At 38.7% G+C, this 26,650-nt stretch overlaps 1 protein-coding gene and 1 long non-coding RNA gene across 9 annotated transcripts in view; one reads left to right on the forward strand and one right to left on the reverse strand.

Moving 5' to 3' along the window:
• Positions 1 to 26,650, reverse strand: part of LOC148133098 (uncharacterized) — a 704,593-nt gene that overhangs the window by 643,776 nt on the left and 34,167 nt on the right. The gene's annotated exons all lie outside the window — the stretch shown is intronic.
• The window catches only part of NBEAL1 (neurobeachin like 1), a 146,837-nt gene that overhangs the window by 89,698 nt on the left and 30,489 nt on the right, over positions 1 to 26,650 (forward strand). For 5 of the 8 annotated variants that reach the window (XM_087949723.1, XM_087949760.1, XM_087949772.1 and 2 more), the window contains 16 exons: positions 84 to 389; positions 469 to 618; positions 1,381 to 1,538; positions 2,395 to 2,519; positions 3,476 to 3,644; positions 4,561 to 4,706; positions 5,439 to 5,572; positions 6,254 to 6,355; positions 6,891 to 6,986; positions 7,085 to 7,209; positions 7,991 to 8,131; positions 8,842 to 8,972; positions 18,730 to 18,839; positions 22,160 to 22,277; positions 24,889 to 24,986; positions 25,209 to 25,325. In XM_087949723.1, the coding sequence (XP_087805849.1) occupies positions 84 to 389; positions 469 to 618; positions 1,381 to 1,538; positions 2,395 to 2,519; positions 3,476 to 3,644; positions 4,561 to 4,706; positions 5,439 to 5,572; positions 6,254 to 6,355; positions 6,891 to 6,986; positions 7,085 to 7,209; positions 7,991 to 8,131; positions 8,842 to 8,972; positions 18,730 to 18,839; positions 22,160 to 22,277; positions 24,889 to 24,986; positions 25,209 to 25,325 (2,226 nt within the window). The remainder of the gene's footprint in view (positions 1 to 83; positions 390 to 468; positions 619 to 1,380; positions 1,539 to 2,394; positions 2,520 to 3,475; positions 3,645 to 4,560; positions 4,707 to 5,438; positions 5,573 to 6,253; positions 6,356 to 6,890; positions 6,987 to 7,084; positions 7,210 to 7,990; positions 8,132 to 8,841; positions 8,973 to 18,729; positions 18,840 to 22,159; positions 22,278 to 24,888; positions 24,987 to 25,208; positions 25,326 to 26,650) is intronic. The other 3 variants (XM_087949755.1, XM_087949764.1, XM_087949747.1) reach the window with 1 other exon arrangement.

A 26,650-nucleotide genomic window follows, 5' to 3' on the forward strand; every position in this document is an offset into this window, starting at 1 on the left:
GAAATATCTTTTGGGAAAAATATATAACTTACATTATCTGTATTGTTTGACTGTTATTTTTCTTCCCATTTACCCTATTCCAGGTTTGTGCAATGGCTGCAGCCAAGCTCAACACCCTCCTTCAGACCAAAGTATTTGACAACCAAGCGGAATCCTGTTACCTGCTGGGAAAACTGGAAGGCATCCTGAGCAGATCTATCCAAGAAAAGACTGAAACTTATTCCTTCTTGATCCCTCTAGTTCGAACTCTTATTTCCAAAATATATGACCTTCTGTTCATGAACTTACACTTGCCTTCCTTGCCTTCTACTAATGGAAGCCCTTCCTTTTTTGAGGATTTCCAGGACTATTGTAGAACTGATGAATGGCAAGCTTACATTGACAAATATGTAAGTTGTAATTTCTTAAAATGCTTTTTCTCTCCAAAAAGGGGAGTGTGCATTAACCTTCTTATGCTTCATGAACTAGATTATCCCTAATATGAAGCAGTACGAGCTCAGCATTTTCAGTGATGGCCATGAACGTATGGCACTATATTGGAAGGATTGCTTTGAGGCATTAATGGTCAACATCCATAAACGTGAACGGGAGAGAGGAGAAAGCAAGCTCAAATTTCAGGTAAAATCTGAGTGACTTTCTCAGAAGTTTGCCTCAGCAAGAAAATCATGTTAAGATGGCAATACAGGCAGTCCTTAACTTATGACCACTATTGAGCCCAAAATTTATGTTGCTAAGTGAGAAATTAGTTAAGTGAGTTTTATCACTTTTCTTGCCACATTTCTTAAGTGAATCATTAAGTGAATCTGGCTTCCCTATTGATTTTTCTTATCAGAAGGTGGTCACATGACCCCAGGACACTGCAACCGTCATGTATATGAGCCAGTTGTCAAGCATCTGAATGTAAATCACATGACCATGGGGAACAGTCATAAGTGTAAAAAATGGTCATAAGTAACTTTTTTGGTGCCATTGTAACTTCAAATTGTCACTAAATGTACAGTTGTAACTTAAGGACTACTTGTATTTTGAGACTGGATTCCATAGGACATGGTGTCAACCATTTGTCTTTCATCAATATTGTATCTTTGACAGTGAAGGAAAGAAAATCTAACATTAATTCTCCTTTGGCTGATGTTGGAATCAATTTTTCATATAAAGGTTTGCCTGGGGTGCATTTGTTTTTTTGACTAGTGATGCACAGAGTTATATTTTTTTATCTGGTTAATGACTAAAAAGGAACACACTCGCTTCTATGTATTATATGTAATTTGGATTATTATTTTTGTTGTTACAGTAAGCTCTCATCTAACAGGTTTTTCAAGTCCTTTGTTCTAGCCTTCCTAAGCACTTCTTTAAGATTTATTATGTTTCTGTCTCTAGGAATTTTTTGTAGAGCCATTTAACCGGAGGGCACGGCAGGAGAACATGCGTTACAATGGAATGCTAAAACAGTTAAATAATCAGCACACAACAACTTTGAGACAGTGGAGAGCTGCCAAACTTTACCTTACCTGTGAACAAGGCCCTTGGGCTGAAAGGTATGGAAATCAGCATGTTTTCTTTCTCCATGAAGCATATTTTACCCTTCATGTGACAATAAAAAAAGAGAAAGAAAATCCTGGATATTTTTGTAGCACATTTTGGGATCTGATGGTTGCATGGTTAGTTTTCCAGGGGTGGGCAGAAGTTGGAGTGCTTGTTGACTTGCAGTAATTTGGCAATAGTTCATTATCTATTATTCATCCAAAGTAGAAGCAAAATAACTCTCCTCTTCCTGCTTAAATGATATCGCTTGTAGTAGCACACATCAAATTCTCAACTTCTGATACCTGGAACAAATTCCTGGACTCAGGTTCTAAACCTGCCTTTTAATTTATTCATCTCTGCAGTTGATTACACTTAGAATTCTAAAGGAAAAAAGTTGGTCCTGCCAATTGGAATTCTGCTCACTCTTGCTTTGAGATATCACAGTTAGTCCATTAGATTTCATGATTCTTGTTGAAGCCCTGACTTCACATGCAATAAAAATGCCTAACCCCTTCCTCTTTTGAGGGGGAAGTCAGGGTTGTTTTGAGCTATTGGCAGAGATAATTCATAATTATCAAAGAGAGATAAAACAATTCCCTATATGCTTTTAGTATAACAAAGAAATCCAGTTCAGCTTGCTTGATGGTCATTTTCTATAAGAAGAAATCAGGTTATTTTCCCCAACTAGAGCGATCTTCATGCTTCCTCTGGAACAGTAGAGAGAGAAAAAAATGAAATAGAAAATATAATTGCTGCAGGCTTTTAAAAAAAGATCTTGTATTTGTATCTTCTCATTCTTTTCAGTACAAACAGTAACATCACATACCTAACGTTGTTCAATTTCTTTTGTTATAACCCTTTCATCAGGAAGCCGAATCTCATTCACTGGAAACTTTCAAATGTGGAAAATTATTCACGAATGAGGCTAAAATTAGTGCAAAATTACAATTTCAACTCTCACCAGGAGGCCATTGCCCTGAGGGATAATCTAGGTGAGGCTAAGTGGCTGTGATGCTTTTGATGCTCTTTAAAATATTCAATCCTGATTTTTCACTGAACTTTTTAATTTCTTTCAAGTATAGAAAATTCTATTTTCTGTTTCTGTTAAAAGTGTTCCTTTTCTGAGCAAATCTACTTTTGCTTATCTGCTAAAATTACACTATAATATAAGTGGAACTATGTAATTATAGGAATTTTTCTACAGATGGAGGAATGATTGATTATGTTGGCAGCCCAGTAGACAAACAGAAACCAATATTTTTTTTTAGGATTTGAAGGAAATAGGCTCAAACCAGTGTAAAATAACTCAGAATGGTTTTATTGAATGAAATAAAAGTAAATTTAAATTAATTAATAAACAGGATCTGTAGCAGACAGCACCTGCAAATATTAAGTGATCCTTTTTTATGAGAATATTGTTTTTAGGTAGTTATTGTTCTCCCTTCCCTTGGAGGATGTTAGATTAGGGAGCCCATATTGTCTCTTTATCTTAATGGCTACAAGTAAGAATGCAGATGAGCAAGTATGGACAATACAATATTGTAGTCTGCAAAGCTCTGCTAAGTAACTTCTCTTAAATACACATGTGGAGGAATATATAAAGTGCTTCGGCTAGTTCAATAATCCTTTCTGCATGTGCAGAAAGAAAAAAAGGAGTCCTACTGTGATGCCAATGCAATGTTACAAAATAACAGAATTGGAAGGGACCTTGGAGGTCTTCTAGTCCAACCCGCTACTCAAGCAGGAGACCCTATACCATTTCAGACAAATGGTTGTCCAGTCTCTTCTTAAAATCCTTCAGTGTTGGAACACCCACAACTTTAGGAAGCAAGTTGTTCCACTGATTAATTGTTCTTCATGTTTATTTTATTCATTGAGATACATGCTCTGTTAGAGTGTAAAATGAAATTGATTTGTTTAATTGAATATTCCCACTTCATCTTTCAAGGAGTATTACAGATGCCACCATCAAGGGAAGCTTTGCTTCTGGAGGCAGTGAAGCAAGTAAAAGTCAGTGATATGGAAGATGATATACTTGAACTACCAGATGAAGATCCAACATCCAGTACAAATACGTATGTAGAAGAGTATGTGAATTCAGAACCAGGTTCCAAAGGGTATAATATTGTGGGGATACTCATCAGGATTTTTTTTTTTTAAACCTCTCTCCACATTCTACAAAATGTATTCCAATTCAGACATGAGCATGCATGAAATGGAAATATCTTTCTTTTTAAACTTGGAATGAAACAGTCCACCTAATATGATGGTTAGAATGTTTAAAGTTAGCTGCATTCTGATAGATGAAAATTTGTTTCATTCCAAAGGAAAAAAAACTTTCAATTTTTTTTAAAAACTACTAATAAGAAAACAGATTACAAAATTGTCAAGGAAACAAATACTTTTAATGTTTCATATCATGATTTTTGAAAATATAGTTTAAAAAATTAAATATAATATCCTTTGTCATTTTTTTATATTGGCCATAGATAGTAAATATAGACTAATACCACATCTCTTCTGCTAAGTAAGTTCAAACAAAACTATTTACTTACTTACATACAACTTGCCTACCCTTTTACTTTATTCTTATATTCAGATATTTTATTTCAAAAACCACATGCTCAAACTATATTTTCTTCTAATTATATAAAAGATCTAAATAAAATATATTTTAGGAATCATGTTTAACATCTCTTGTGCTGGCAGTGTGATAATTAAGTTCTCACTGTTCATAACTTAGAAATGAGAAATTTGTTACAGGATGAAATTTTCGTTTATTCATGATTTTATCTTCTTAAGGAGTGTTTTCTTTCTGTTGTCACTTGTTTAAGGTATAGAGTGAAAACATTGCTAATCATACTTGAGACTAATCTGGCTACTTAATAATTAGTACTTAGTGATGGATCATTTGTATAAGATATGTTTAAGAGGTTCAAATAATGATTATTTTGTAAGAAATGCTGATGCCTTGTTTTGTAATGTTTGTGTTGTCAAGCTAACCAAGCCTCTCATTTGATATTTCTGCTGCAGGGATGAAAAGGAAGAGCAGGGTCAAAAAGAAAAACTTGTGCTCTCAGAAGACTGTGAACTTATTACAATAATGAATATAATATCTGGCAGGCTGGAGGTCACTACACAACACATTTACTTTTATGATGGCAGCATTGAAAAAGAAGGTAAGACCTTTGGACTTTGGTTGCACTACTCTGTGTAGTATAGAGTAGTTAATTGGCTACATACACTCTTTCACACTGGAATGAATTTCTGGAAGAAATATTTCAAATGCTTAATAATATAGAATTCTCCATTTGCATTGCCATGGAGAAAAATATTACTGAATATTACCAAATCTTCCCCTTAATCTTTTGTGGTTGATGATTGGGGGATGTGACATGAGTACTTTGTCAAAATGGCTACTATCATAAACATCTATTTATAAGAATGCAAGTTGAAAGTGCTCCCAACCCCTTTCCCAGCCTCTCACAATGCAGCTTCACACTTCAGCTTGCCTTTATCTGCTTCCTGGGTGCATAGGTTCTTTGGAGGGGGCAGATTTATTTGTCATTTGTTCTTTTTTGTTTAACAGATTACAACGGATCAGAATTTATACTACAGTTCTTCTTTATTTCATATCTTAATTGTTAATAAATGTTACTATTGACTTTCAGTGATAGGGAACTATAAAAAGGTAGTTTGAAATAATATGGTCCTGATGCCTCTGATTGCTCAGTCCTTCTATGATTTTTAGCAAGGTTTCTATTTTAGCTCATTCCAATTGGCATTTTTTAACTTTTCCAACCATGTTACCAGATCTTCTTGACTTTACCAGATCTTCTTGACTTTCATAATTATCATATACCTTCTCTTTGAATATAGTTAAGAATAAACTGAAATTCTTCTTCATCCAGGTATAGGTTTTGATTTTAAATGGCCTCTTTCTCAAATTCGAGAGATTCACTTGCGCCGTTATAATCTGAGGAGGTCGGCTTTGGAGATCTTCTTTATTGACCAGACTAATTATTTCCTTAATTTTAAAAAGGAGGTAAGTAATTTTACTTGTTTCTTATGCAGAATACCTTGAGAGAAATCCCTAAAATATCATTTTCATTACTGAATAACTTTGGCCAGTGATCTCCTGTGGACAGATGAATGAGTTCAATTCAACAGTATTCCTGACTGTGCTAAAATGAACTCAGCTTGGATGGTGAAGTAATTGAATGGTTTTATTTCATATTAGGATCTTAGGTGCATTTTAACTATTTTTGTGACTAGCTGATATGTTTAATAATGAAAGCCAAAATATCTAATTCAAATACCATGTTTTATGCAGGTATGCTTAAAAGAAAACCAACATTGGTTTTAACATCTTCATTGAGCATATACCCTTCTTCAACGCTTAGTGTAGTGGGCCATCATTGCTGGAGATGACAAATGTTTTTTTTTTAATATAAATTTTATTTGGGTTTTCACAAAAACATAATACAAATAAAACATCTTTTTTTGAGAATAGCATGATCCCGGGTTATGACAAATGTTGAGGCAAAGCACTGTTAAATAATGTAATAGTGTTTATTGAAATGCATGAGAATTTATGACAGTAAAATGATAAATTGCATGATTAGCCCCAGAATCAGGTTGCCAAAACAGCAAGCCCAAATATGAAAATAGGGAAATTCTGATGATGTTATTTAATAAATTAACATATGTACCTTCTTTGTTGTAGGCAAGAAACAGAATATATAGCCGAATTCTGTCTCTGTGTTCTCAAAATATTAGTGGGACCAGATCTCCCCAAGAATTATTCAAAACTTCTGGATTGACTCAGGTAGGATAATAAGCTGAATGGTGGGGACATTAAAAATAATTCATGTGTCTTTTTACTTGGTATAATAGCTCCCTCAGCTGATGTCTGAGCTAATTTTTAAAAATACAGATAAATAGAAGTTATTTAAATGATAACTTCTATTTCTGCTTCTATTCTATATTAAAAACAGTTTATCACTTGAAGAGTACAATAAACTTTAACTTGTGATGTATATAGGATGAAATCGATTTCCTTCTCAACAATGACAAAACTAATATTAGCTTTATTTTACATAACCTCATCCTAAATGGAGCATTCTGCTGCAAGTCACATTTGTTGGATTATATAGGAAAGCAACAATAATATGATTAAAAAAATTTTTTTCATGGTTATATGGTTCTAGTTCTGTATGGGTTGTAGGAGTCGGGTGACATGAATCTGAATAAACATGAATGCTGCTTTAAGATTACCATTTTGTTTGCTTAAATTATACTAAAATACATCACTAACTCTTTTTACACAACATTAGCTTCAACATTGGGTTTTCTTTATTTAGAAATGGGTGAACAGGGAAATATCCAATTTTGATTACCTCATTCAGTTAAATACTATGGCAGGACGAACCTACAATGATCTTGCACAATATCCGGTTGTAAGTATTATTTATGTCCATTGTTTCTGACTAGACATAATATTATATTTTATCAAAAAAAATATGAGATTTGAAGAATATTCTCCTTTTTGTTCAAGTTTCCATGGATCCTGCAGGATTATACTTCAGAAGAATTGGATTTGAATAATCCTGCAGTATTTCGGGATTTGTCTAAACCTATTGGTGTAGTGAATGAAAAGAATGTGAGAGCTGTAAAGGAAAGGTATTTCTTTTGAAATAATCATTTAATTGATGTCCTTATTATAGATCTACTTCTACTTAATGTTTATGCTTGTTCTTCTCTTCCAACTAGTAAGTGGAATTTATTGTTCAGATGGTAGTGAAGAATTGAAGAAAACTGTTCAAGTATTCATTGATAAGCAGATTTAGGATAAGAGCATTTTAAATTGTCCCAGCCAATAAAACTGAAGCAGAGTTATTGGACGTGGAGGGAAGTAAGCAATAATAAAACTGTTGCCAAAAAGAACGTTGATAGCTATATTGCTAAAATAATGGTTGTTTATCATTGAGAATTTGGGACTGCATGTCACATTAAGAAATCCCAGTGGAGGAAGCATTGTGAAGTTGGTGTATATGAATGCTTAAACATTTTTTTAATTGAAAGGAATTATTTGGATGATAGGCAGAGTCTTTGTGTTCTATATTAGTATAGAAAATGTAAAATTGTTGTATAAAATATTTTCAGTGCAAAAATTCTTATTTTTTCCTTGCTTTTCAAAGACTCACTATATGGTATTTATTCGGTATAGAGTCATAACTAAAAAGTCAATACTGGTTTACTTTAGTGTTTCAATCCAGCCTAGTTAAAAAAAGAAAAAAGAAAAACTTGATAGATCAGCTCCCAGATTCTTTTTGTCTATTATTTTTAAAATCTGGGTGTTTTTTATTCTCAGATGGTAAATGATACTAATATAATTTCTCAGAATAAATAAAACAATAAATACCAAAAGATTCACAGTTATTTTTCTGTTTTGCTTTTTAAGATATGATAACTTTGAAGACCCCCTTGGAATTATTGACAAGTTTCACTATGGGACTCACTACTCCAATGCAGCTGGGGTCATGCATTACCTCATTCGGGTTGAACCTTTTACCACTTTGCATATCCAGCTTCAAAGTGGGAGGTATGATATTAAGCGATTTATGTTGTTGGCTTAAAGGCTGAATTGCAGAATGTATTACTTTCTTTGAAAGTGAACAAAGTATTATTTCTTCACATGCTAAGAGTAGAAATGTTTGTTTCTCAGAAGAGAAGCCCCCTTGCATATAATTCAGAGGAGCTGCAAATGCAATAGATCCTTTGAGTAAAGGAAGCAAAGAAAAAGCCTCCTTTCCAATAAAACAAAAATATTATTTGTTTGTTTATAAAATTCATCTTACCACAGGATAACTCTGGGCAGCTTACAATATTAAAAAAATTATAAGAGATTTAACTTAGGAACTGATAGTGGCTTTCTGATACTTTGCCAGGTAATCTTAGCATCTTGGAGATGACCAAATTTCCTATGAAGTCTTATAATGGCCACACCATGCAATTTATTGCTATCCAGAGCTTCATTTATATGCTAATAGCTAAATAGAGTTCTTGAATGGACAAGTTTTGTGTTTTAGTTCAAATGTGATGCAGGAATGTGTGCAAATGATGTGTAGCTCCAGATATGTGTTGTTACCCCAATAAGTAGGTATATTACTTTTTTAGAAATTGCACCCATATTTAAATTTATAGGAAGAGCAGTGAGCTTAAGTTAAGTGCAATTCCATTATTTAAATGGAATTTCAGTGAAAATATTGATGTGTAATTTGGGGAGTTTGCCTTTGTATTTTCTCTCTGCAGATTTGACTGTGCGGATCGACAGTTCCATTCCATTCATGCTACTTGGCAAGCTCTCATGGAGAATCCAAATGATGTGAATGAGTTAATCCCAGAATTTTTCTACTTGCCAGAGTTCTTAGAGAATCAAAATCGTAAGAAGTTAAACCAATAATAAGCTGCACAGAATAATGGAATCTCTTTTGTTGTTTAAGTAACACTATGTCAGGTGCAAAGAATCAGGACCATTCATGTGGATTGCAGTAGAAATGATTTATTGAAACCTATATACATAAAGAATCTAGTTAACATCAGCATTAAATTGACACTAGATAAGAGTCAACAGAATATGGGGGTGAGCTGGATTTAGATTTTGTGGCAATGCAAAGACTCTAAACTAATGGTGCATTTTAGTCTCCCCCCTGCCCCCCAAATTTTTTTATTTATTTATTTTATTTTGTCAAGTGATTATTAGATAACAGATATAAGTATAAACATGGTTATGAATACATGAAATGGATATGAATAAGAAAAAGGTTAAGTCTAAGGTTAAAGTTTTTGGGGTTTGGGGAAGAAACCACAGAGTCAGGTAGAGTATTCCAGACATTGATCACTCTGTTGCTGAAGTTGTATTTCCTGCAATCAAGTTTGGTATGGTTTACCTTGAGTTTGTATCTATTGTGTGCTCTTGTGTTGTTGTGGTTGAAGCTGAAGTATTCATTGACAGGTAGGACATTGCAATATATAATTTTTTGTACTATACTTAGATCAAACCAAAGGCGGCGTAGTTCTAGGTTGTCTAGGTCAGTGGCCCCCAACCTCTTTTGTGCCGCGACCCGGTACCGGCATCACAAAATCATCCACGGCCCGGTACCGGCATCAGCACGCATGGCAAGGCGAGCTGAGCGACCGGCCAGCCAGCTGTCCCCCGCTTCTCCCCGCCACCTTCAACTCCTCCTTTGTACCTGTGTCGATGGGCTTCGCGATGGCTTCGCGACGGCTTCGCGACGGTCGCTCGGTTCGCCTTGCCATGCGTGCTGAAAGAATCCTCGCGCTTTAGTTTTGTTCGAAGCCGCCCCCCCCTCGATGAAACTAAGGCGCAAGGATTCTTTCAGCACCCAAATGCCGCTTTCTACCCAGAAAAGCTCACAGGAAGGACTTTTTCATCAAAACAAGATGGCAGCGCCCAGCAAACCGGTGGCCCGGTAGAAATTGTTCCACGGACCGGTACTGGTCCGGGGACTGGTGGTTGGGAACCCCTGGTCTAGGTCTAGAATTTCAAGTCTGGTGGCATAAGGTATTCTGCAGTGAGTAGAGGAGTAAAGAACTCTTCTTGTGAAATATTTCTGGACTTTCTCAATTGTATTAATATCAGATATGTAGTGCGGGTTCCAGACTGATGAGCTGTATTCAAGTATTGGTCTAGAAAATATTTTGTATTCTCTAGTTAGTAGAGTGATATTACCGGAGAAAAAGCTACGCACGATTAGGTTTACAACTCTTAATGCCTTTTTGGCTATGTAGTTACAGTGGGCTCTAGCACTTAGATCATTTGAGATGAGTACTCCAAGGTCCTTGACAAAGTTTGGGTCATCAACAAGGTCTTGACTATTCAGCTTTTATTTTATTTTCTGACTTTTTTGGCCAATATGTAAGACAGAGCATTTATTTGTTGAGATTTGAAGTTGCCATTTGTTTGACCATTCTGACACATAGTTGGTCTTTTTGAAGGGTAGCAGTATTGTTGGTGGTGTTGAATAGTTTTACATCATCAGCAAAAAGAACGCAGTTGCTCTTAATATGATCACAGAGGTCATTTATGTAGAGTATGAAGAGAGTTGGTCCTAGAACGCTGCCTTGGGGGACACCACTGTTGACAGGTACAGAATTTGATAGGATGCTCCCAGTTTTGACCATTTGTTACCTGTTTGACAGGAATGCTTCTATCCAGTTATGCAGGTGTCCAGAGATACCATAAGATTTTATTTTTAGGAGTAGTTTGTCGTGTACCACTGAATCAAAGGCTTTACAGAAGTCTATGTAAATTGCGTCAATTGCTTTGCCCAGATCGAGTTGTGTAGTCCAGGGGTCCCCAACCACCGGGCCGCGGACCGGTACCAGGCCGTGGAGCACTCTCTACCGGGCCGCAAAGAATTTTTTTTTAAAAAAAATGGCGGCTTTCTTCACCTTCGGTGAATGCTGCTGGGATCGGGGATCAAGGACACAAATGAAAGAAGGGGAGGGAGGAAGCAACCTGTCCTTCTCTCTGGGTCAGCTCTCTCAGTCGCTCTCTCGCTCCTCCACCAGCCCAGGAAGAAACTGCTTCAAAGAAGCGGGGGGCTTTTCCTGTCGCCGCAGCACCTCCGAAGCGCCCGTTTCTCCCCCACCCCCACCCTGTCCGCCCACCCCGTCCGCCTGCCTGCCTGCCTGCCTTCGTTAATGGTTGAATCGGAACAGCTTCGGCTGAGTAAAAGAGGCGAATAGTTATTATTCTCAGCCGAAGCTGCTCCCAAACAACCAGAAACTAAGGCAGGCAGGCAGGCAGGCAGGCAGAACGGGACACTGTGGATTGAAGCGCGCGCGCGCGGGCGGGCGGGGTGGGGGTGGGGGTGAAACGGGCGCTTCGGAATAGCTGCGGCGACAGGAAAAGCCCCCCCCCCGCTTCTTTGAAGCAGTTTCTTCCTGGGCTGGTGGAGCAGCGAGAGAGCGAAGCCTCCTTCTCTTCTCTCCCCCCCCGGTCCTTGCAAAAATTTTCTGCTTGAAACCGGTCCCTGGTACAAAAAAGGTTGGGGACCACTGGTGTAGTCCATATGTTTTTGCAGTGTAAGAGTTGCAGATTACAGGATAGTTTTTTCCTGAAACCAAATTGTTTATTGGAGAGTAGGTTGTTTGTCTCTAAGTGGAGGATAATGGATTGGTTAATAATTGATTCCATGATTTTATAGGTGACGCAGCATAAAGAGATTGGTCTGTAATTTTCAACTAAGCTGGGGTCTCCCTTTTTGAAGATGGGGATGACTGTGGCTAATGACCATAGGTTTGGCAAGGAGCTGGTCCTGAAAGATTTTTCAAAGATTATGCTTGGAGGTTCGGCTATGGCAATGGATAGCTTTTTTAAGAAGTAGGCACATATTCCATCTGGTCCAATAGATAGAGATGGTTTTAGATTGCATAGTGCTTTTTCAACATTGTCTTTTGTAAAATCGATATGTATTAGATCATTGTAGTTGTCTGTGGTTCGACTAGGAAATACTGGGCATGATCCATTGTTGTTTACAAATACTGAGCCGAAGAATGTGTTAAAGATGTTGGCTTTAATGGTGTCATCGTTGCAGTCTTTACCATTAGGTCCTTTCAGGGGTGGGATAGACCTTGAGTCATTTAGTTTGTTGTTTACAAAATTGTAGAAAGTGTGGGTGGAATTGGTGCATAGAAGGTTTTCCTCTTGTTTAATGTGATAATTGGTGCATTCAGTCTTTATCTGGTGGAATAAATTGGCAACATGACCAGATTTGGGATTTCTTTTTGTATTGGAGCTTCCTTATTGTTATGGGTAGTTTGTTTTTCCTGATTTTGGGAGTTGTTATTGGTACTTATAGTTTGATGACTCTTTTGACTTCAAGTAAAAATATGTTATAATGGGCTTTAACAGTATTGCATCCAGTGAATAGAATTTGCCAATCAAGAGATGAGAGATCGTTGTCTATAAGATCATAGTTGCCTTTTTTTTTAAAAAAATAATTATTTGGGTGTTCACAAAACATAATACAAATAAAACATCTTTTTTTGAGAATAGCATGATCCTGGGTTATCACTTCTTCATACAGACACAAACTCAATTTCATATTCGTCTTTGTGTTCTATTTCATATCTTATTGCTATTTTAACATTTTCTCAGGGGTGGGATTCAAAATTTTTAACAACCGGTTCTGTGGACATGGCTTAGGTGGTGGACGTGGCTTGGTGGTCATGTGACTGGGTGGACATGGCTTGGTGGTCATCTTATTGGCTGGGTGTGGCCAACTCAATATCACTCACATCGAGGCACACATCTCTTCGCCTGGCCTCTCATGACTGTGGGGATGCTGCAACAATCGTAACTGTGAAAAATGGTCATAGGTCACTTTTTTCAGTGCCATTGTAACTTTAAATGGTCACTCCACACAAGCAAAGTACCAGCAAAAGAGGAAAAAAACTCCAGAGAAGTTCTAGAGACAGGAAGTCTAGTCCTGCCAAGAATGTAATAAGGGTTAACGAAGAGGCAGTTTCTGTAAGCAACACCAGAATGTTTCCTTCCTGCCTTCCCCTTACAGGATTAGGCCAGTAATTTTTCTAACAACCGGTTCTCCGAACTGCTTAGAATGTTAACAACCGGTTCTAGCAAATAAGTGCGAACTGGTAGAATCCCACCCCTGCATTTTCTCCATAATTTTCCCCTCCCTTAGTTTTCTCAACTTTGTTTTTAATTATGTCATACCTATCTAAATTCAATTATATATCTTTTTCTAAGTTTCAGTGTCTTTCTAATCATTATATTTATACTTTTGTCTGTCCTATTTCAATTTCATATTTTCTTTCCTCATTAAACAAGTTTTCCCCTGTAGTTACTAATTCGAGTATGACACCTTTGTATCTTTTAATTTTGTCCATTCAACTCTTATTTAAACTTCAATTTATGCTTTTACAATTTATAAGAATAACACATAACGTCCAATTGAATTCTGCTTGGTACATTCTTAAAATACACACTATGTTCTTAAAGAGAAAATATATATATAAAACAATAGTAAATAAAACACTTATTCTATTCCAATTCAGCTCTATCATTAATGTTAGTTACAATGTTTAACATCTTTAACATTTTTTTTCAATTGAATATCATACTTCCTTAGGAAATTATTTCCATAATTTTTCCCCATATTTCTTTCATATTTCTCTTCACTTAAGTTTTTATAAATCATTAATAATAATTAAAATGTTCCCATCCTTTCAATTTCATTCTCTCTTTCTTATTTATTAACAAACATTCCATTACATTACAGTAAGTATTTTATCTATCATTTTAATCACACTTGTTTCATATTTTCTAAGTTTATTTCTAATATAACAATACTATCTTATGTACCTTTGCAGAATCCCTTTTACAATTAAGTTTTCATCCATTATCTCTAAACAGGTTTATACTTTCAATTCTTATACCTTTTCCCTGTTTCTCTATATCTTTGTTTCTGTCCTTTATAACTTCTTTTCCTTTCCTTCTTCCCCATCTTCTTCTTCCTCCCCCTTTTGGCCCCTTGTCTCTCTAATTCTAATTCTCTCTTCTGTAATCCACTCTTCTGTTTCTTCCTAGTATTGTGATTACTTTTCAAACTATTCTCTTTTTTTGGTTGTTTTTTCAAATCTTAAACTTTTCACTCTCTTTCCCGCCTTTCCTTTTTTCCTCACTTAAAATTACTCGGTCATTAAAGATGGCTTCTTCCTTGTCCCGCCCTTCTTGTTCTATAAGCATTTCTTGTTGTTTCTCATAGTTCCAGATCTCCATTTCTAAAAATTGAAATACGAAGCCAAAAAAGCCTCTTCTTTCTTGTGCATCTTCTTTCTATTTTTAAAGTTCCATTTTCAGTTCTTCCAAGAGTGATGCCATTTTAAACACTTTTAAACAACCACCTGATTGATTTTAGTCATTTAAATCCAATAACCAAAAATCCAAAAATCACCAAGTAATCCAAATAATCCAAAGCTGTTTCTTCTTGCTTCTTTTTTCCACTTTCTCTTCCTGGGGTTCTATTATCTTGTTACAAAGTTTCAGTTAGAATGTATCTTTTAGGAATCTTGTTGAAGTTTTGCTGTAAATTCCTTTTACTTCCAGGTAGTCTCCTCCATTTTTCCAGATCCCGCCCTTTTATTCTTTCCTTTTCTCTCCTTTCCTTCTTTTAAAGGTTTTTGAATATCCAAAAGTCTTTGTTATCCCTTTGACATTTTATTTTCAGCTTGAAGGCCTATTGATGTCAAAGTGGATTTTTGTCAGTTTCTTACTTAAACATCTTAGCTGTCAATATGAGGAAGGAAAGAAAAAAAAAGCCAAATCCTTTCCCTTCCCTCTCTCCTTGGCCGCTTCAAAATCTTCTGTGGGAACAATGTTATTCTTAATAGTTCAAATTCCAGGGTACCTTATGTTATTGCTTTTTCAGTTCAACTTTCTCTTATCTTCCTCCTGCACATTCTTTTCTGGTCGAGTTCTTTGAGGTGGCCATTTCTGACCACCGCTGCAACCGCCTTCAGGAAAGGGAGTAATGGCCACCTGGTGAGGAGAGATGTGGCTCTCCTTGACCCTGCTGGCAGTCTGCCCCCTCTTCACCTCTACGGGGTGGCTTAGCCCTGAATCCAGCCGGCTCGGGGAACTCCGGCAGCAAGCATGGATCGAAACCACACACGATCACGGATTTTGGTCCGTCACCGAAGAAGCTCAAAGTTTTCATAGTTGCCTTTTTTGAAGTTATAATTGGGATCCTGTCGTTGTGGTGATTTTTGTGAGGATGTATGTTGAGACAAAAGTCAATCATGTTATGGTCACTGTTGGAAAAGTGTTTTTTAATTTGTAGTCTGTAGAATTCAAACGGTTGCAGAAGATGAGATCGAGGCAGTTGTTAAGTCTAATGTTGTTGGCTACTAGTTGTCCCAGTCCCAGATTTGTTACAGCATTTTAGAAGTTTGCATGTATGGGTTCGGTTGTACAGTTGTTTAGGGTCCAGTTAATACGAGGTAGATTGAAGTCACCAAGAAAGATAAAAGCGTGTGGGCAGGAGGTTGCTCATGTTAGTGAATTTAACTTGTTTACAGGTTCGATGTCATAATCAGGGGCTCTGTAACATAGTAAGAATCAAAATGTGATATTTAAAGACAGTTCACAGATGATGGTCTCTGGAAGAGCAAGCTCCAGGGTAATTTGGATATTTTTTAGATGTGGGGACTTTTTATAGAAGACAGCAACACCACCTCCTCTACGGATTTCGTGATCTGATCTCTTACTGTGGTAATGGAGTCAGGGAGGGTGCATTGAGCCATGTTTCACAGACAAATATGATGTCAAATTTAGCTGTATTTAGTAAGAGGAGAAATTCAGGTATTGTATTTACAAGGCCTCTTGCATTGAGTAGCTTGAATTTAAGGCCAGTTGTAGTTGGAATTGAGGTAGTTAGGGGCGTGCGTGCCTAGTTTTGGGTGATGGTGGATTGGTTGAGGTAGGGTTGTGGTTGAAGGTTATAGCTGAGTTGCGGGTTGTGTGACTTACTTTTGATACAGTCAGCACGGTAGTCAATGTACAGGTCCTTTTCTCCATTGTCTGGACGTTTTTTGAGTTCTGTGCGGAGTTCACGGGAGTGGATTCTTTGCAGTATGGATAAGTCTGGTTGTGAGCGAAATTTGTTATGGGTGGTATTGGTTTTAGCAATGGCATTTATTGTATGAATATCCGTTTGCTGGACTCATTTTTGCAAACAATTCTACAAAATCTTGGGCCCACCAAGCCATCGTTGTATTTGAACTCAGAGCCATCTCTGGTTATTTCAATGATATCTTCAGGAGTTTGTTGTATTTGAGTTGCTTATGATATTGCAAACTTTGGTGATATCATCAGATTCTTTGGTGTCTTCAAGACCAAATAAGAAGGCATTTGGACGTTTCTGATCACGTTCCATGATGTCTCTGATGAGTAAGAGGATATCGTTTGTGGTATTATTTGATGGGATAGTGATTATTTGTGGCTGTGGTTTGGTGGTTATTTTTGGTTGTAGTTTTGATTGTAGTTGAGGTAATAGTTGTGGTAGTAGTTGTTGAGTTGGGATTTGATTTTGAGCTGATAGGTATTCGCTTATCTGTGCTGTATTTTTTTTCAAGAAAGATTAGGCTTGCTTGTATAGATGTTTCAAAATGTGTTACTAAGCGTTCTTCTATTGCGTGCATGAATGATTCTATGTTTTCAATTCTGTCAGGCAGAGTACTTTGTTTAGCTTAGGTAAACATGATGGACATAGACAAGGAAATGTATCTGATGTTTTTAGGAGATCAGCTAGGCTTTTGATTAAGTTTAAGCAGGCAAGGTGGGCTTGATTGTCACATAGGTAGCATTTAATGCTGTTTTCACTTTCATTGATAGTTTCAAGACATTTGAAGCATGTGCAGGAGTCTGGGAGGTCATTGGTAGATATATCATTCTTTTGTTGATGTTTGGTGGAGTTTTTGGCTGGCATGGTCAATGACAATAGTACACTGAAAAATTACAATAGCTAAATTAGTATGACAGGTAGACAGTTACTTAATGAATGTTGATAATTAATATATGTTAATTGATAAGTTAGAGAACAAATCAATAGTAAGGTTTACTTATTACTAAAAAAATCAATCAATTAACTAGATAATCAGTTATACAGTATTAAATCACTATCAATCAATAAATCAGTAATTAGTGGTCATTTAACAATTAATTATTATACTATTAAATGATAAATCAATTATTTTAGACAAAGCATTATCTATCAATAATAGGTCTTGAGGTAATGAAATAATGGAGGTAGTGAAGTATTGGAGGTTGGTAGTGAAAAGTTCCTTGGTTTTTCCTTAAAGCCACATTGTTTGGGGGTTTTTTTGTTTTGTTTTTTAAAGAGGAAGCGTTGCTTGAAGGAGCTTTGTTAGTGTTCCGTGGAAGATGCTTTAATCAGTTACGTTTCATTAGATCATGGAAATGTTCCAATCAGCTGCTTGAGAGATTTGAATGGGGAAGATTTGAATGAACTCTCCAATCATCCACTTGGGAGTTTTGAATGGATGAGATTTGGATGGGGATTTAAATGGAGCTTGTCCAATCAGCTGAGTGGGGATTTAAATGTCTAATCAGCTGGATAATTTAAATGGAGGAATGAAAGTTAAAGTTTTGTAAACCGGTAGAATACCACCACTGGTTTAATGACATCTAAGTGATTGTTTCTTGGTGAGATAGAGGTTGTTTAATGGTGTCTAATTGATTGTTTCCTGGTGAGGTAGAGGCTAGTTTCGTTCTGCCTCTCAGGTCTTCAGTATCTCTGAAGTAGTTCAGTATCTCTGTTTATAATTCTCTCAGGACTATCCACTAGTTATGTCCTTCTCCTCAAGTCTTGGTCTGTCTCTCCTCTCTCTTTGTTTCTCCCTGCCAGCTATCCGCTGTGGCTCCGGGGAAACTGTGTGGGGGATTTTGAATGGAGACATGTTGTCTAGTGTGGAAGATACTCTGTATCTACAGATCAGCTGTGGGGGGGGGATTTAAATGAAGGTGCATTGTTTGCACTCCGCTGGCTCCAAATGATCCAGTTCAAGAGCTCTGGCTACCTTGAGCTCCGCTGGTGTGGTTAATAGGGCTTGAGGGAAGGAGCTCCGCTTCTCTGGGGAAGGAGGGGAGGGCTCCAGAATTCAGCGGGTTTTTTTGGGCTCTGGTTTGCGTTTTTGGGAAGGCTCTCTGAAGAAGGCCGATAATGGTCCAATCGCTCCGGTTAGCAAGAGGTCTGCTTTATAGGGTGATAGTGCTGCAGGAGCGAGAGCCTCACCTTCCTAGTTGGGTGCTGCCATCTTCCTACTCTTCATCTGCCTTCTCTTCTCCTGCAACACATTGGCTAATGTTCTGTGATTACAGAATGAATAGAAAATCTGATTTATTATACAAAAATTCCTAAATTACACTTTTGCCATAAATGCTGTTATTCTATTACATAATTCAGAGAAGCCAGTTCTATATAAATAAATATATGAGACATTGATTTTCCTGATTAACTGCTTTTCTCCTGTCATCTTTTCCTGCAATGGTATCTGGCTTAGAAAACAATAACTTCTGATAAACATTTTATCATCTTAATTGCACCTGAAATCCTTTTGTCTTATCTGCAGATTTCAATTTTGGTCAGCTCCAGATTTCAAAAGAAGAGATAAATGATGTTGTCCTTCCAAAATGGGCAGATTCTCCAGAAGACTTCATTTTCAAACATAGGAAAGCATTGGTGAGTTATAGTCCCTCTGGAGAGAGAATGGTTGATTTAAAAATGTGTGTTTAGCACAAAGGACTATCAGAGTATATGTGTAAGTTGACAGGAAATGAAATGAAGGTGTGTTGAATATGTTTCTGTCTTGAGTAATTTGTAAAAATAATAAAGGCAGGATACAAATAAATAAATTTAAACAATTTAAAAGATATGGCATTCACCAATGAATAGTATTCACAATCACATAAAATGATTTTCAGTGGCCTTTCTCTCTTCATTCTTCTTGATATAGTATGGTTCACTATTAATTAATCAATCAACCATGTCAAACATAAATACTAACCACAGTAAAATACAGTAAAATGGGATAAAATACAGTGAAGTGAGATAAAACAGAATAAAATAGACATGATAAATTGTAGATAAGTAAGATAAAATAGTATTAGGTAAAATAGAAGAAGAAAACTCAATTGTGTCAAATTACTGAGTCAAACATATAAAACTGATGCAAATAAATAAAAAATGCAAGTAAATAAGAAGAAAACTTAAGTTTGTACTATATTGTCACCCTATAGTTAATTCCAATTTATGATAATCAAGATATTCTTTCCTCTTTGAGGTGGCTTTTGAAATGAGAATTGCAGTTTTATTGATGTTTGCAGGTTTGTTCCCTGTAATAAATAAGAGTGTTTCTCTTGGGGGCTTGAATATTTTTTTAGTTTTTAAATAAGGGGCTAAACAAGTGGCTGTTTCTGGAGAGTACAATTTGCAGTTGACAAGAATGTTTCCAGTGTCTTCAATGGCTGGTGCTCCACAAATGCAAAATCTTTCTTCAATTGGGACCAGTGGTGGGACTGCACAAGGAGCGTGAAGGAAGACTTCTCATGAATTCAGGGACTACACCTCTTCCAATGATGAGTTGACGGCAATCTAATGAAACATCTTTCAGCTCTTAAAGATCGACTTTAAGAGCACCCCCATGGAAGCAGATGAGAACAAGAGAAAAAGTAGCAGAAGCGGGGGCGACAGGGGCGTGTGATGGGTCCCTCTGTGGGACCCTCCCGGGTGATAGCCAGGGCTTCGGCACCTCCTCTTTTCCTCAGAGGCATGGTGTCTGCCTCCCTTTACACTCCTTCTGGAGGGACACATGCCCATCACCCCTGCTGCCACTACTTTTGCTCACAGTTCTCGGCTTCTTCCATGGGGGCGCTCTTAAAGTCAACCTTTAAGTGGTCCTGGGACTGCACAGCACCCGCCCTCCCGGAGCACGCTTTCTCCTGGCGGATGCGCCTCTTCCAGTCCGGCCCGGCCAGCTAGCAAGTGACCACATGTCCCGGGGCTTCTCGCCCTCCTTGTCACGAGATGCCTGCAGCTGCTGCGTGCAATCCAGCAGCTGCACTGAAAAAAGCATGCCCTGTTCTTTATGCCGGGCCCGGCAAGTCCGAGTAGCAGGGCTGTGCCGGACCGTTGGAGAAGCAGAGCGAAGCCAGAGATCAGTAGCCGCCTCTTTTGCAATGCAGAAATCCTCCCCGAATCAGCTGACTGGTCTTCTCTTTCTCTACCTGTTTGTTTCGGTCTCCAGCCATATCTTTCGAGCTGAAATCCTCCCCGAATCGGCCAGCTGGTCTTCTCTTTCTCCACCTGTTTGTTTTGTATGGCCGAGGGGGAGAACATCAGCCGACCAAAGGGGCAGCTGCTGGAGGCGACTCTTTTTCGGTCTCCAGCCATATCTTTTGGGCTGAAATCCTCCCTGAATCAACCGGCTGGTCTTCTCTTTCTCCACCTGTTTGTTTTGTATGGCTGAGGTGGAGGACATCAGCCAGCCAAAGGGGTGGCTGATGAAGGTGACTCTTTGTCGGTCTCCAGCTGTCTTTTTCAGGCAGAAATCCTCCCCGAATTGGCCAGCTGGTGGTCTCCTCCTCGGCCATGCAGCAGAACAAATAGGCAGAGAAGGAGGAGACCAGCCGGCCAATTCAGGGAGGCTTCTTGAGCTGCAAAAGAGGCAGCTACTGATCTCCGGCTTCGCTCTGCTTCTCCAGTGGTCTGGTGCCGCCCTATTCTATGCGCCGGCGACTCAGACTTGCCAGGCCCGGCACATAGAACAGGGCATGCTTTTTTCGGTACGGCTGCTGGATTGCAACAGCACCGAAAAAAGCACGCAGCAGCTGCAGGCATCTTGCGACAAGCGGGGTGAGAAGCCCTGGGACATCCGCCCACCCACCTGCTGGATGGCCAGGCCAGGCCGGGCTGGAAGAGGCACATCCGCCAGGAGAAAGAAGAAAATGTGCTCCGGGAGGGCAGGCAGGTGGGCAGATGTCCCAGGTTGCTGAACATGTGCATTGCATGTGTAGCGGCTGCAAACGCAGTGCACATGTGCAGCAGCCCTGGGATATCTGCCCAAGCTGTGCCACGGCGGCCACATGGTAGGGAAAGCTAGGAGAGCGACTAGGGCAAGTGGGCGACTGGGTCGGGGGCATGGCCAACTAGGGGTCGCCACCAGTTCGGCAACCCACACCACATTACCGCTGCCAGTTTGCCCGAAACGGTGTGAACCGGTTGAATACCACCTCTGATTGGGACCCCATGAAACCTCCCATGTCTTACACCATGGAGTCCAGATGTTCAAATCAAGCTCTAAAAAAACCTCTTCTGAGATGTTGAGGCAGCATGTAATATATTCGTTATATATTTTTCTAACCATGAGGCTGATTTGTGTTGAGCCAGGCACTTGACATTTGACACATTTAAGTGCTGCGATATCTTCTTAAATAGCCACATTAATAACTCTTTGTTTGAAAGGCTTTTGATTTTATTGGACTGAGAATTGGATAGAGAATTGAGAGATAACATTTGAAAGTCGGGTGGCCCAAGCACAATGTTGCTAATTATGTAATTGCTCTTCAAAACACAGCTACCCATCTGGGTCCATGGATAGTACTTCAGCTAGTAATTAAACATTTAATTACTAAAATTTGTAGATAGTACCTGGTTAATCTGGCCAAGGGTTTTGGAAAAAAATCTTTTTATATTTTTTTGCGATGTAAGTTGTTATGCTTATCCTTAGAGGTTTTACCACAGCTGAATTAAATTGTACTTTTCTGGTACCTATTTTTTTTTCTCCTGAATAGTTGTAGTAATTTGGGTTTACTTTCTTATATTTCACAGTTCCTATGTGCGAAAACATTATCATAAAACTAGGATGATCTTTTTCAATGAATGTAAATATGGAAAGTGAAGTGTATTTGGAAAAAGCCTTTTTTTCAAAAAATAAAATGGGCTAGAAGGTGTTTTTTTTTAAGAACCTAGGTACTGAACTTAATTTTTTCTTGCTGTCTTAGGAATCAGAATATGTCTCTGCTCATCTCCATGAATGGATAGATCTGATTTTTGGCTATAAACAAAGGGGGCCAGCTGCAGTGGAAGCTCTGAATGTCTTCTACTACTGTACCTATGAAGGTATGAAGCCCCATCTATTCTTGGTTCATAATTGGATCATGTGTGTTGGAAAGGTTAATAGTAGCTTTAAAAGCTAAACCAAGGAAGGGCAGGAGAGAAGACGATAGGCTTTGATTATGTCGTGGATAAAACTTTGCACTCTATCAAATATTTGCTATCTTATAGCTGTATGATTTGATTAATGCTGCATAGTATTAAATGGGTTGTCTATTATTCTCTTTCATTAGCATCTGTACATGGTTAATTAGGGAGAATGATTAACAATGTGTCAATGACCAACTATTGAGTGATAATACGTATGCATTACATCATGTTTGTGATAACTTATCACAGTGATAGGTGGCTAACTGACTTTTGGGTGCTCCAGAAAAAGCTAAGCAAGATAAGACCTTGTTAATACAGATAGTCAACTTATGACCACAGTTGAGCCCATCATTTCTATTGCTAAGTGAGAAACGTATTAAGTGAATTTTGCCCCATTTTACAGTTTTTCTTGCTGCATTTGTTAAGTGAATTTGGCTTTTCAATTGACTTTGCTTGTCAGAAAGTCACAAAAAGTGATCACATGACCCTGGGACACTTCAGCTGTCATAAATGTAAGTCAGTTGTCAAGCATCCGAATGTAAATCATGTGACCATGGGGATACTGCAAGTGTGAAAAATGATCATAAGTCACTTCTGTCAATGCTGTTGTTTAAACGGTCACTAAGTGAACTGTTGTAAGTCGAGGACTACCTATATTTAGATGGACGGCTACTACAAAATCTGAAAATTGTAAATTAAATTGAAAATTGAAAATACATCCTGGCCAACAATCTTTGTGTAGTTTTATGGACATGTCCATGGCATCACCATTTTACCAGCACATATTTAAGATTTGAGAAGTTGATTTTAACTGACAAGAGTTAATGTGATAAAAGTCCAATTTTTATTTGAAATGTTCTCCTTGTCCTCATACAGAGTGTTCCACTCAGTCATCTCTTACTGAACACTGCAGGAAGAGAGAGTAGAGTTGAGGGTGGCGTAAAAGTCAGGAAGAGTCTAGTAGCACCTTTTCTGACTAGCAAATTATATTAACAGACATAAGCATTGTCAGATTCATAGAGTGGCTAGACTACATGAAGTTTCCAGGCATCTGATGACCTTAAATGCAGCTCATGGAAATTTATGTTTGTTAATAACATCTTTTAGTCAGAAAAGATGCCACATGGTATTTCTGTGGCAATCATGTTATTGCCACAGAAATTCTAAGGCTAAAATTCATCAACTTTTAGAAGTCTGTGCCTCTCATGATAAAATGATTCTTTACAGAATAAACTGAAGACCTTCTCTGGGAGGTGGTCCATGTGTAACATCAATCTCTAAATACACCCTGAGCCTTAAATGCTTTTCTTCAGCTCATTATAAATAGGGGGGGGGGGATTGGAAACTTCTGTTTTTATTTTGTCACAGTTTAGCACATCATCTAAACTAGTATGAAGTTGAAGAATAACCAGAATTTCTTAGGGCTGAATAATTTTAAAAAATGAAAGGAAATGCTTTGTAAACCATGCTGGAGCAAATGGGATCACAAAGGTCAATCTTTTTCAACATATTAAACTAGGTTCATTCTTGTTCTTCATGTTGCACCCAAATGGATAGGGCAGATTGGTTATAGACCTTGGCATTTAGGCCCTCATGAAATCTGCTCTTTCACTACCAGAGTTTGATTTTCCTTAACCTGATGCTTTTTGGAGTTTGTAGTCTGAATAGATCTGAAGGATACCAGATAGATCAGGGGTGGGCAAACTACGGCCCGCGGGCCACATCCGGCCCGTTGGTCTATCCAATCTGGCCCGCCCCTGAAAAAAATCGCTCCCAGCACCCAAGCAACTTCCCAGCAACTTTCGGCTTCCTTTTAACTCGCGGGCGCTCGCGCCTGGCCCCGAGCCGTGCGGCAGAGGGGAAGCCCGGTGGGCGGGCAGGCTACTTGGAGGAGGCGACCCGGCGGTGCTCCGGCAGCAGCAACAGGCAGTTTCGCCCGGGCTCCGCTCAGGTGTCCGGCTGGGGCTGTCAGGAGTTGCTACCGCTGGCGCAGCTCCGTGCAGCTCTAGTCCCGCGTTGCCTTGGGAAGGAAAAGGCAAAACCAGGAGCCGCTGAGCCTGAGCCTCCAGTGCCGCTGTTCCCGTTGCAAAGCACCGCCGCGGCTCTTCCTTTTTGCCTTTCCCTTCCCGAGGCAACGCGGGACTGGAGCCACGCGGAGCCGCGCCGGTGGTAGCAACTCCTGACTCAGGGGGCCTCCGAGGGGAGGGGGAGGAGGAGAAGAGGGGGCGGGAAGGGTGGGGGGGGCGATTCCCAAAAAATATTGTGCTGACCCGGCCCGTCTGTCAAATTTTAAAAGTCAATGCGGCCCCCGAGCCAAAAAGTTTGCCCACTCCTGAGATAGATAGAGAGGTTACTGTACTGTAAATACATGGAGAAATGTTACAATAACTGCAAGAGAGGGAGCAAGCATACAATTCCCCATAACAACTTCAAGTGATGAAATATTAAGTAATATATACTTATGAAACCATATACAGAAAGGTATATTGTTGTCTTTGTTTTGCTTGCCATTTGACTATCATTGCAGGAGCTGTAGACCTGGATGCCTTAACTGATGAGAAAGAAAGAAAAGCCTTAGAAGGGATGATTAACAACTTTGGACAAACACCTTGCCAACTATTGAAGGTAAATCCTTTGGAAGCACTAACAGTCCCAGGTACCATCTCCAAATGTTTAGTCTGCCTTTGACTGTGTATCATGGTTCTCATGCTTCAGAGGTTTCTCCTCAGGCCTTGCCTGTCATACCTCACAGTCACACACTGTGCCAAATCACATGATCTTTATTCCTCTTATTTCAATAATTTGTTGAAGAATTATTGTGTTCCCAATTCTTTGGATTTATTCTAGGAGCCCCATCCAGCAAGATTATCTGTGGAGGAAGTGCTGCAGAAACAGACCAAAAATGAAAATTCCACCCTCAATCTGTTTCAGCATCTCTCTGAACTAAAATCCTTCTTTATTGAGGTAAAGTTATTTGTTATCAGTTTACAATTGATAATGTTTCACATTATTTACACTTCATATTTTAAAAAGCAGCCTCTAGAGTGTTTGAAAATGAAATAATAATTTCCCACCCAATTGGGTGAACCAAAAATGGATTCTAGGTCCAAAAAACTTGATGGCTATAGAGACAGAAGTCTGCGCATTACACATTTTCTACAATGATGGTAGAAACGGATCTGTATTTTTAGTTTCTGCAAATGCTAAAAGCCTACAGCACTCTTTCGTATTGTTTAAATCTGACTAAACAGCAGAGAATGCAGTATTGCAGGCTAATTCTGCTGAGTTCCAGCAGTTTGATTCTCACCAGCTCAAGGTTGATTCAGCCTTCCATCCTTTCACAATCGGTAAAATGTCCCCAGATTGTTGGGGACAATATGCTAACTCTATAAACTGCTCAGAGAGGTCTGTAAAGCACTATGAAATGGTATATAAATCTAAGTGCTATTGCTATTGGTATTGGTATTACTATCCTCTGAGTGCTTTTTACTTCTAACCACTGTGCCATATTAACAGAGCTTGATGCTGTAAATAGCTCTCTTTTCTTTCTTTTACAATTCTACTGTAGATATATATTGTGGATGAGGGCTTTGATTTCAATATTGTGACAGACAAAGTGTTAAGCCACAAGAAAGTATTCTTAACATTTTAAAATACATTTTTTGTGATGATGGAGGATTTTTTGTCAGTCATAGCACAAGCCATAATCGCATGAGGATTCCAGGACATTTTTGCAGCCACTTAACAATGATTGGATAGGAGGATTACATTTTCCCAGCAGATCATAAAATGTCAAGAATCGCATTTCTGAGTATGCTTGAAAGTAACCTCTCTACAATCTTATGTGGATTTCATTACAACTTATTCTGTAGAACAGGGGTGTCAAACTCAAGCCCCGGGGATTGGATCTGGGGTGCTTAGATCTGGCCTGCGGGACTTTCCTGGAAATAACAAAGGACCATAACATAACATGGTGCCTCTGCCAGCAAAAATGGAGCTTGCAAAGGCCGCACTTGGCCCCTCCAGCTCCATTTTCTCTGGCAGAGCTTTGCAGGAGGCAGTCATAGCCAAAAACAGAGCTCAGGAGCCCGTTTCCACTGGCAGACCGCTCGGGCCACCACAGCTGCCTCTGACAAAAGTGACATCATACTGGCCACACCCACCCTGGCCACACCCACCCAGCCCCCCTGAGGTCAAATAACAACTCTGATACAGCCCTCAAGGAAATCGAGTTTGACACCCCTGCTGTAAAAGATGCTCATTCGCTTCAATGCTGCTCTATTGTCATT

The sequence above is a fragment of the Notechis scutatus genome, chromosome 1 (assembly GCF_049901735.1).
Source record: "Notechis scutatus isolate UNSWTSFEM ecotype Mainland chromosome 1, rNotScu1.2, whole genome shotgun sequence".
NCBI lineage: Eukaryota > Metazoa > Chordata > Lepidosauria > Squamata > Elapidae > Notechis > Notechis scutatus.